General features: G+C 45.3%; 1 protein-coding gene across 1 annotated transcript in view; it reads left to right on the top strand.

The window, feature by feature from the left end:
• The first annotated feature begins 8,759 nt into the window (after positions 1 to 8,759).
• The window catches only part of RCAN1 (regulator of calcineurin 1), a 38,668-nt gene continuing 37,218 nt past the window's right edge, over positions 8,760 to 10,209 (top strand). The window contains exon 1 of the mRNA XM_015882068.3: positions 8,760 to 9,020. Within this exon, the coding sequence (XP_015737554.1) occupies positions 8,793 to 9,020 (228 nt within the window). The 5' untranslated portion in view covers positions 8,760 to 8,792. The remainder of the gene's footprint in view (positions 9,021 to 10,209) is intronic.

The raw sequence follows: 10,209 nt of genomic DNA, 5'->3' as shown, positions 1-10,209 counted from the left end.
TGGAGCCCAATGGCATCACAGAGTCAGATGATGAAGATCCAGATCCCAATGATGCTGAGATCCAGACCCCAATGGCACCGTAGAGTCAAGTGATGGATATTCAGACTGTGGCGGCATCACAGAGTCAGATAATGGAGATCCAGATCCCAGTGATGCCTGAGATCCAGACCCCAATGGCATCGAGTTGGATGATGGATATCCAGACTATGGAGTCAGGTGATGGAGACCCAAACCCCATTGGCATCCCAAAGCCATGCCACACACCATCCCGATTTGTCCCCTTCTAACAGAAGGTAGTTCCTAGTTTTCTAAAGTGCAGAGGGAGCAGTGGGTGGAAAAGTGAGCTGCCAAGGGGAAGCAGAAGATAGAAAAAGCACACAGTTCAGCGCTGCGATGCATGTGTATGTATATAAAACCACTTTGTATGTTTGGATGTGGAAAGAGTGAGCTGAAACGAGATTTTTGAGTGGATGTAAACAGCCAACAGGAGACAGGCAACAGTGAAAAATGAATAATTCAGTCAGACAAATAACCCACTCTGATAATAATCTGACAGCTACTTTCCATAGAAGTTGTGCTTGCCTCAAGTTGATTTGCTAGTGAGGCAGAAGAACAGGGAGATGCAGCCTGACCTGCTGGGCAGATGTGGTCATCAGGGATGCTTCTGGGAGATCTGGACACTTGGCAATGATGGGCTTAGCATCTGGCAATAGCAGTCTTGTAGCTGGACCCATAAGCTTCTCTTATGGGTTTTAATATCAGTAGGCTGACACATCTCGGTTGCCTCTATTTCTACACAGATAGGGCTGGTTCACTCATCTCAGTTCTTGCTGAAGGGACCGTAGCACGTGGCTCACAGGTTGCACTCTGTGTATGGCATTTTATAGTTCTCACATGTAAGACAGAGCAGAGCTGGAGGCAGTGGAGCAGGCAAGCCACGAGCATTGCCATCCTTTGCGTCTTTCCACAGGTATATACACAGATGCTTTCTTCATTTTGATGGAGTTAGGACGTGGCAATGCCATGTGACTGAGTCCGTGCTGCCTGCTGCAGCAGGCCACTCTGCCCAACACTCTTCTCAATTACTGAGCAATTACTTAACAATTAATCTCTTCTACTTCATGCTCTTTTACACTGTCTTCAAGCTCTTTACATCCCATCTGTTTCTAACATAGGCCCTCAGCTAATAAATATTATTTCCCTAGTTCAGCTTCGGGAAGGATTACTGCACACCTTCATTTAGAAGCTGAGTGCAGGTAATTAAATATCACATATGTTCGACATTAGTGGGCAGCATGGTGATCCCCTCACAGCCTGCTGGAAGCATGCTGCATCCTGGGGTGCTATCAATTATGCTGCATTCACTTGGATTCTTGTCACTTCCTTTCCTCCCTTCACTGCATGGGGAATGATGCAGTTATCATTTCACATCCTAAGGTCAGGAAAAAATGCCACTTATATTTTAAAGAATCATAGAATAGATCGGGTTGAAAGTGACATTAAAAATCATCTAGTTCCAACCCCTGCCATGGGCAGGGCTGTCCCCCACCAGCTCAGGCTGCCCAGGACCCCATCCAAGGATCAGTGAACAATCAGTGAACTCGGTGGTCAGTGTAAGTGAGCAGACAGGCCGTGGAGTCTCCTTCTCTGAAGATATTCAAGATGCACCTGGACACTTTCCTGTGCAATCTACTGTAGGGAACCTGCTTTAGCAGGGGATTGGACTAGATGATCTCCAGGGATCCCTTCCAACCCTTATAATCCCGTAATTCTGTGATTGAGTGAGACAATCATCATGGTCAGTATGGACAGTCTCCATTTCTGCAAGCCCAAGAGTCCAGCAGAGATCTAGTGAAATGGCATCTCATCCCCAGCTGTACATCTGAAATAGGCTGTGTGGCCATGGCATTAAAGTCCATTTCACTGACTGAAAAACTAGTGGTGATTGGTGCATGGCAAGAACTCTCTGCTGCACCCACCTAAAATTATTTGCCATTAATCATACCTCAGGTGATGCCCATCAAGACTGAAGTTTGGGACTAAGGAATGTTTATTCCTTAGTTTCTCCCCACCCTGTGTTATTTTCATTGTAGCTTGTGGCTTCGCTGGAATTCCCACAAATTATTTGTGGTGTAATACTGTATTTTTATATATTTAGGTTGGATATCAGGAACAATTTTTTCTTGGAATAAGCAGTGAGGCAGCGGCACAGGCTGCCCAGGGAGGTGGTGCAGTCACTGTCCCTGGAGGTGTCCAAGAGCCATGTGGATGTGGCACTGAGGGACATGGGCAGTGGGCATGGTGGGGGTGGGCTGATGGTTGGACTGGGTGATCTTAGAGATATTTTCCAACCTTGATGATTCTGTGATTCTTTATAAGAATACAGCTGCCTTGCCCTTTGTGATGGAAAAAAATGTATATATTTTATTGAAATCATGGAAAAGATAAAGCTACAAATGGGGGAAAAATGTATGGGAAGACTGAGATTTTCAGCACTATCATAATTCATGTACCTCTGTTCTTTCTGCCCCTGGCTCTTTGAACACCTGCCCAGAGGCCAATGTAGCATCCTACTGCTTTGTGCTTGGCAAGATGCTCTGTCTGCTGAAGCCAAATTAAGAGTTGGAGAGACCCCTGAAAATGGCAGTGGTGTGGAGTGCTGGGGGTGCCATCTGTATTTAGTGCTCTGAGCTGCCCGGCACTAAGCTGCTTAGGGTGATCGGCTCCCTCCCAGCTGCTTAGCTGGGCAAGGAGCTGTGTGTGTGGGGTAGGGAAGCAGAAGCTACTTTATGGCATCTGCCCATGCTGTGATTCTGCTTGGGAAACCCCGGACGAACTTATTTCACTGAACTCTTCCTCCCTCCCTGCTTTCAAATGCAGCTATGCCCATGCTCTCACTCAAGTACTGTTTCTTAGGATGTACACATGCCACTATTTAAAGGACCGTCACAATTTGCAGGAGATTCAATAGGATTACTGATATGTTTAAAGCTAAGAGTCTTAGTAAGGATCTGGGTCTTATTAAGTAACTGTGATTTCATTATTGGCATCCTCATCGTTCCTCCTTCTGTTTCTGACACAAACTGTGGCACTGAATTTGGGGCTTGAGATTTGGGAAATGCTCATAAAAGGACTTCTTACCTGGTCTGTTTGTTGGCGACCCTGCACATAGCAGGGGGGTTGAAACTGGATGGTCATTGTGGTCCTTTGCAACCCAGGCCATTCTGTGATTCTATGATTCTTTTGTTTCATCCCAGTTTGGAATTCCCATGGTATCTCTGCAACTGTGAAGCAGGTTTTGGAATGTAATACCCTAAAAGCAATGAGAAAGAGTAGAAATTTTAGAAAAAGGCATTTATGACCTGCCCTAAGGAGAGTTACACATGGTTTGTTCTGTATGAGTCCTGGTTCATTTTAAACTAATACTTTACTTGTATGTAGGTTTTTTCAACAATCCCTTTCCCTTTTTCCTTTTCCTTTTCTTTGCCTTTGTGTTTTTTCCCCTTTTTTTCTACTTCATTTTAGTATTTTGTTCCTTTCTTTTTCCTTCTTTCTTTTTCTTTTCTCATTTTCTCTTTCTCTTTCTCTCCCCCCCGCCCCCCATTGGAATTAGGCAGACAACCTTACTGTTTCTACTGAAAGCTTTGATACAGTTTTGTTGTTATTGTATTATATTCATTGTTCCTTTTCAGATGTGCCTACTCACAAAAACCTATTTGTTCTACAGCACTTGTAAACAAGCTGTGCGGTAAATCAGTAACCAGACTTCTTCTTACCCATTACTCCTGAAATAAATGACTCATTTACCTCTCCAATGTATTACTCTTTTCTCCCTAATTTAGGAGATGACTTAACCAGAGCACAGTCTGAAAATCAGCAAGAGGTACAGGGTGACCTGCTGAGCCAGTATAATGAGGCACACACCATTGTTAGATCCGGGGTGCACCCAAAGGTGGCAGCGACCTTGGGAGCCCAATTATGCCGGGTGCAGCACAAATATGGCACCTTGCTTTGTAACCAAGGATGGGTGGCACAAAGGGAGTGCAGCAAACCAGGGCAGGAGAGGGAGATAAGTGTGGAAAAGAAGAGATTGTGCTGACAGGCATTCAACACAGCAACTGGTCTGAATCAGTTACTTGGGCTTTGTACATCAGCTGCTGCGTCAAGGACTCCTAAGCAAGACTTACCTTCTGCACCTGAGGCTTATTCTTTGCCTCCCGCAAACATCAAGGTAAAGCCACCTCAGCTTCACTGCAACTATTTATTATTTAACAGCCTTTTATTTGTATGTAACTTCTCTGCCCCAGGACAATTCTTGCTCTTCCAAATACCATCAGTTCTGAAAAACACTCCAGGTAATTCTGCCTCTCCCTCAGGGCCTTCCGCACAAATGTTATGCAATGTGGGACAAAGAGGCTATGGCCTCCTTACTTAATTATCATCACTATGGTTTCAAGACAAAGACAGTCAGTCTGCACAAGGTTAAGTAACAGCAAGTAGTGTGTTGTTACCTTCCTTGGTGTTTAAAATCTTTTGGTGAATGCAGTGAACTCAACGGCTATCAGAAATGACTCACTAAGTCGTGTGTTAAAGATATTTTGCTATGACAGCCAGAGTCATATTTTCAGCCAATGCAGCTGGAAATAGCTCACATTGATGGCTAGTATGATCCAGACCACAGCAATTCTTTCTATGCTGTTGGCTACAAAGACCAAAAAAAACAATTAGAAAAGCAATTTTTCTCAGTCAACAAAAAATCAGACCCTGTCTAATGGTGTTGCGAGATGCAAGATTGCCCTGGAAAGGCTTGGGGAAGGGTACCTAAGTGGAATATGAATGTTCAGAGCACCCAATTACTGAGGCTGTAGTTGCTGTGGTGCCCAGGAGTTGAACTGCGGGCAGCCAACACTCAAGTCATGTGGACATGGTACTGTAGGGTGTCAGCAGAAACCTGGCAAGCAGCACCAACAGCAACCAGAGCTTTGGGGATGATGGTGCACATAGAAGGGGATGCTTGGCTGCCTGAAGCAAGTCAAGGGAAGGAAAGAAAACGTGTTAAGGAAAAGGCATGCATTAAGGGTGAGACTGCTTTAAAGCACTCCATGAGGAAAACTATATCTTGAGAGATTTGCAGGACTGGATCTGCTTACTTGAGCAAGAAGAATAGTGAGAAGGGACTCCAATATAAAACACCTAATACTGGGAGAGTTTTTTTATAACAACAAAGAAAAATGTCACAAGAACAAATGGATGTGAGAGAGAACCAGGCAGAGTTAAGCTAGAAATTAAACGTACCTCTAACAGCATTTAATATCAGAACAAATTGTTATATATGACTAGGGATTTTCTTTACACCTGCTTTCTCTTTGGGGTGTGTAGTTTGCTCAAGCTGAATTTAAAGTGAGAGCAATAATGTTTTGTATGCTTTATATGTTCATTTTAAGATATCTGGTTTGATTTAATGAGACTCAGACCTCACACTGTCTCTGGGAAGCTGATTTAAGGGGAATGTGTCTATGTGTGATAAAGTAACTGAGAGGGGCTGCTCAGCAGATAAAAAGCACTTGAAAGAGGTAAAATGAAGTCTTCTCTGGGGTGGATTCTATCGAAATCTCCTACAGAACATGGACTCCAACACAGTTGTAGAGGCAAAGCTCTTTGAACAGCTTGGATTTCCTTAATTTGGGGAGAAAACAGGGATGGGCTTTTCCCTTCTGGCAAAATAACTGAATTTGGAGCAAACTAACTGGAAAGTGACCCGTGCATTTGAGTGTTCGAGTATTTCTTCCTCTGGCATTGTTAATAAAGAAGACCCTCACAAGCCAGTGTTGTTGGGCCACTGGGTTTTTACGAAGTTCATATGATCTAACAATGAAGATTAATATCTAAAATTGCATGACATACACTGTTGCGTCATACTTGATTGTGGGGAAAGCATGAATACAGATCAGGTTCTTTTGACTATATTTTAGATTCAAATAGATGATTGGCTTTATTTGAGCTTTGAAGTCTATAATCAGATTGGATGTTCATTATTGAAAGTTTAGGTGGTTATCTGGATAATGCTTAAAAAGCCAAGATTTTCTCCTACAAATACAAAAAAATAACAGTACGAAGTCTCAATGTAGGCTGGTAACTGAGGATATGGGCTTTTGTACTTGTGGTGCAGATTATCATATTAATGAAAATAAAACTGCATTATTGATACCTCAAAATAATCTTGATTACACATCATGTATTAGATGCGTGTATACAGTGAATGAATGACCACAGTATCATTGAGTGAATAGGCTTATCTTCAGGAAAAATAAAACTAAGTCTTCTAAGTACAGTCACAGACATCAGTGCCATGTGTTTGAACCACTAACTATGCCTGCTTGTGTGCAGCCTCTAAATAGGTGCACTGAAAAACTAGTTTGAAGAATGTTAAGTAAACTTATGGTTTACATGAGTGTCCAGGAAGCAAAGTCACCCATGGGGACACAAGATCTTTCTACAAATATATTCCATTTTATTGTGATGAAGTTATATGTCTTCCTTCCCTTCCCTTCCCTTCCCTTCCCTTCCCTTCCCTTCCCTTCCCTTCCCTTCCCTTCCCTTCCCTTCCCTTCCCTTCCCTTCCCTTCCCTTCCCTTCCCTTCCCTTCCCTTCCCTTCCCTTCCCTTCCCTTCCCTTCCCTTCCCTTCCCTTCCCTTCCCTTCCCTTCCCTTCCCTTCCCTTCCCTTGTTTTCTTCTCTTGTTAGATAACTACTTTTCACTTGAGTAGCGAGCATTTTTGCATGCAGATATGTGTAACATGCATAAAGTACCGCTTTTGAGATGCTTTCTTCCTTGCTTTCTACCACTAGATGGTAGTGTGCGTTGTTTAAAACATTTGAACGGCAGTGGGTGTGCATTTAACGATTTATTCCCTGAACCCTTTTTAGTTCAGGGAAATCATTATCATCAGTTACTCTCATTCATATTAAATATGCATTCCATTCTCAAGGCTGAGCATTGTGGCGATGTCGTTTCTCCTGGCTTTGCAACTCTTTCAGGCAAAAGCATAGATTGCATTCAATTCCATTAATACATAACAAAACGAGAGGAGGAACCTGGCCTTAAATCTTTAGGTAAGGGAGATCTTAGCTTAACTTTTCTTCCGAAGTCCATGACTGAATAAAGCAGGGAGCAGTAGTAGTGATAATGTTCATTTCATACTGGTATTGTTCACTATATTTCTAGAGTGTCAGTGATTCTTTCTCTGAGTTGTCTGAAATTTACAGCTTTTGGGCAGATAAGTCTTTTGATGTGAAGTACTACAATGGTTGGTATAATATGATACTGATCTCATTTGAGGTTTATGTGATGTTATGATACAAGTAGCATTGAGAGCTTATTTTCATCCATTAATCTGGTACCTGGTTACCATGGCCAAGTGGAGGTCGATGATGCCATTAGACTCATAGAGGCCAGATTAATGGTTTTTAAGGGCTTTTTAATAGTAAGATGGTAAATGGCAATCATAAGAATTAGTTGCTGCCACATTTTGCTTTTTCTCTGCAAGTTTTTTAAGTAAGAGTAAAAACAGATTTCCATTCAGGATCAAGTCCGGCTCTGGGCTCCACACAGGATTGCCCAAAGATTTGATTGTATGTCTGAAAGAAGGCAAACAAACATTATTTATGAGACCAGTAATTCATCAATGTAAAGTCTTCAATGTGTTGGGGGAAAAAATAAAGGCCAGCAGGGGCAAGTAAAGATGGAAGATGGATAACTGTGATATTTCAAGTAGTGGGGCCATTGTCTCTGCTGTAAAACTTGCACAGTGCAAATCAGTAGGCGGCACAAAACATCCAACTATCAAAGCTGTTAGGTTTTTATCTGATGTTCTTTCCGTCACCAAAATATTGTCCTGCCTATATGTAGATTTATATGTGTGTGTGTGTGTGTAAGAAAAACACTTATCTAGGTCAGCTGTGTTGGAGAAAGCAGCTCAGCATGAGGTAAACTCTGTTTCTCTATGTAGGGATACGACACAAGGAAAGGTGCAGTTGTCTTTTAGAGATTTCTGGCACTAAGAAAAAGAGAATGATTTTAAGAAAATTCTTCCTGCAGGTCCAAAGTAAGGAGGAAAGGACACAAACTTCTCCTTCTGGAGAAGAGGAGGCTCAGGGGAGACCTCATTGCTCTCTACAGCCGCCTGAGAGGAGGCTGTGCTGAGGTGGGGGTCAATCTCTTTTCTCAGGTAACAGCGATGAGATGGAATGACCTCACGTGGCATGAGGGGAGACTGGATGTTGGGAAGAGTATGTTCTAGGAAAGAGTGGAGGCGATGGAGTCTCTGGAGGTGCTCGAGAGCCGTGTGGATGTGGCAGTGAGGGACGTGGGCAGCGGGCATGGTGGGGATGGGCCGGTGGTTGGTCTAAATGAACTTAGAGGTGTTTTCCAGCCTTACTGATTCCGTGATTCTAATGTTAGGTCACAGATACGACGCTCCGTGACACCCCTACGCCTGCGGCTGCCTCACACCCGGCCGTCTGAGGCGCACCCCCCTGCCCTCACTCAAGATGGCGGCAGCGGCGCCCGGCTTGTACAGGCCACCTGTTGCTGCGGCGCCTCGTCCTATTGGCTCAAACGGCGCCGTGTGCCGTACGCGAGGGGAGCAGGAAGGAGACGGTTAAACGCACGCAGGGGTTAAGAAACGTGAAGGTGGGGGGAAACGAGGGGTAAAGGCCGCCGGAGCGAGGCGCTCGAGGCTGCCTCAGCCGCCGCCGGGCTCCGCCCCGCGGGGGTTCCGCTCGCCCCCGGCCATGGAGAGCGGCGGTGGCGGCGGGAGGGGCCCGACAGGCCGGGAGGAGCCGCCGCTCGGAGAAGCGACGGAGGAGGAAGAGGAGGCGGAGGCGCTGCCGCCGCCCGAGGCCGAACCGGACTGGAGCTTCGCTGGAAGCGATATGGAGGCGGTGGTGCTGCGGGATCTGCCCACCGCCACCATCGCCTGCAACCTGGACCCACGCGTCTTCCAGGACGGCCAGTGCCGGGTGAGAGCGGCGAGGCGGGCGGCGCTGGGCCGGCTCCCTCTGCCGGCGAGGAGCCGCTGGCTCGGCCCGTCCCGGCCCGCTCCCGCTGCTTCCCCTCCCGCTTCATAGCTGCCACCTCGGGCTGGGCGGGCGGGGACGGGCGGGAGGGGGGAGGTACGGGCGCTCCTCTGGCCGCGGCTCACTGAGCGGGTTCGAATCCCCCTGTGGCGCAAGTGGTAGAAGTGCCGCTCTGCTACACAGAGGCTCGAATCCCGGGGGTTGGATTCGATGATCTCTAAGGTCCCTTCCAACCCGCACGAGACTATTATTATTATTATTATTAGCGGGTGTTAGGCAGGGGGCTGTGGGGACGCAGAGCTTTTCTGCTAAGAGAGGGAGGATGCGAACAGAATGACGTACCGTTGCTCCAGAGCTGGGTGGCAGCAGCTGTCAGAGGAATGGTATTAAAAACTCGTTTTCCTGAAGCCTAACGCAGCTCTAAGTGTAATACATGAATGTAACTGGTTCAGAATTGCTTCTTGTCGGCGTTTTCTTGGGGCGAGACCAATTCAAGCCGAGTTTTGTTTTTCATTCTTATATTTGTCTCATCGCTGTCTGGGATTAAAGAATGAGTGAAGTCTGCTTTGCTGTAGGCTTCTCTCATGGTCCACGTTGCTATTGAGATCTTACTTTCTAGTGCCTTTGATACTTAAGAAAACGTTTACTTTTTAAGTAGACAGGCATTAACTGAAATATGCTTGAAAAACCACACTTTTCCTAATTTTTTTCAAGTGCTATTAAAATAATTGTCAATCTCTTGGCGAAAGGCAGCGTAGAGTTGTTAGAGGGGTAGCTCGGTATCTCTGCCCTACCAACAGTTTCATATGAAAAAGGATCGGGGAAGTGGAATACAATGTAGCTCCATCACCACTGTTACTTTTTCAAGTTATGTAACCAACATTGCCAACCTGATTTTTCTGTATCACTTAGGGCACCTGCTGGCGTGACAGGAACAGCGCTCTTGTAGGGATTTATCCTACTTAAAACGAGTTGACCCCAAACATGCCGAGGAAATATATCTATAATCAGTTCTACGTAGTATCTTCAGCTGCAGGTAGTATTTTCTTGGCTGGATTCTTTAGCTTTAAAATGAATGGCTTGAAAATGGTAAGATACATGACAACACGGATGCGTAGTTGCAAGCCAGACC

This window comes from Coturnix japonica, chromosome 1 (genome assembly GCF_054131305.1).
Source record: "Coturnix japonica strain WE chromosome 1, WE-NBRP24, whole genome shotgun sequence".
Lineage (NCBI taxonomy): Eukaryota > Metazoa > Chordata > Aves > Galliformes > Phasianidae > Coturnix > Coturnix japonica.
The sequence above is the reverse complement of the archived record's forward strand: the minus strand, read 5'-3'. Positions and strand labels throughout refer to the sequence as shown.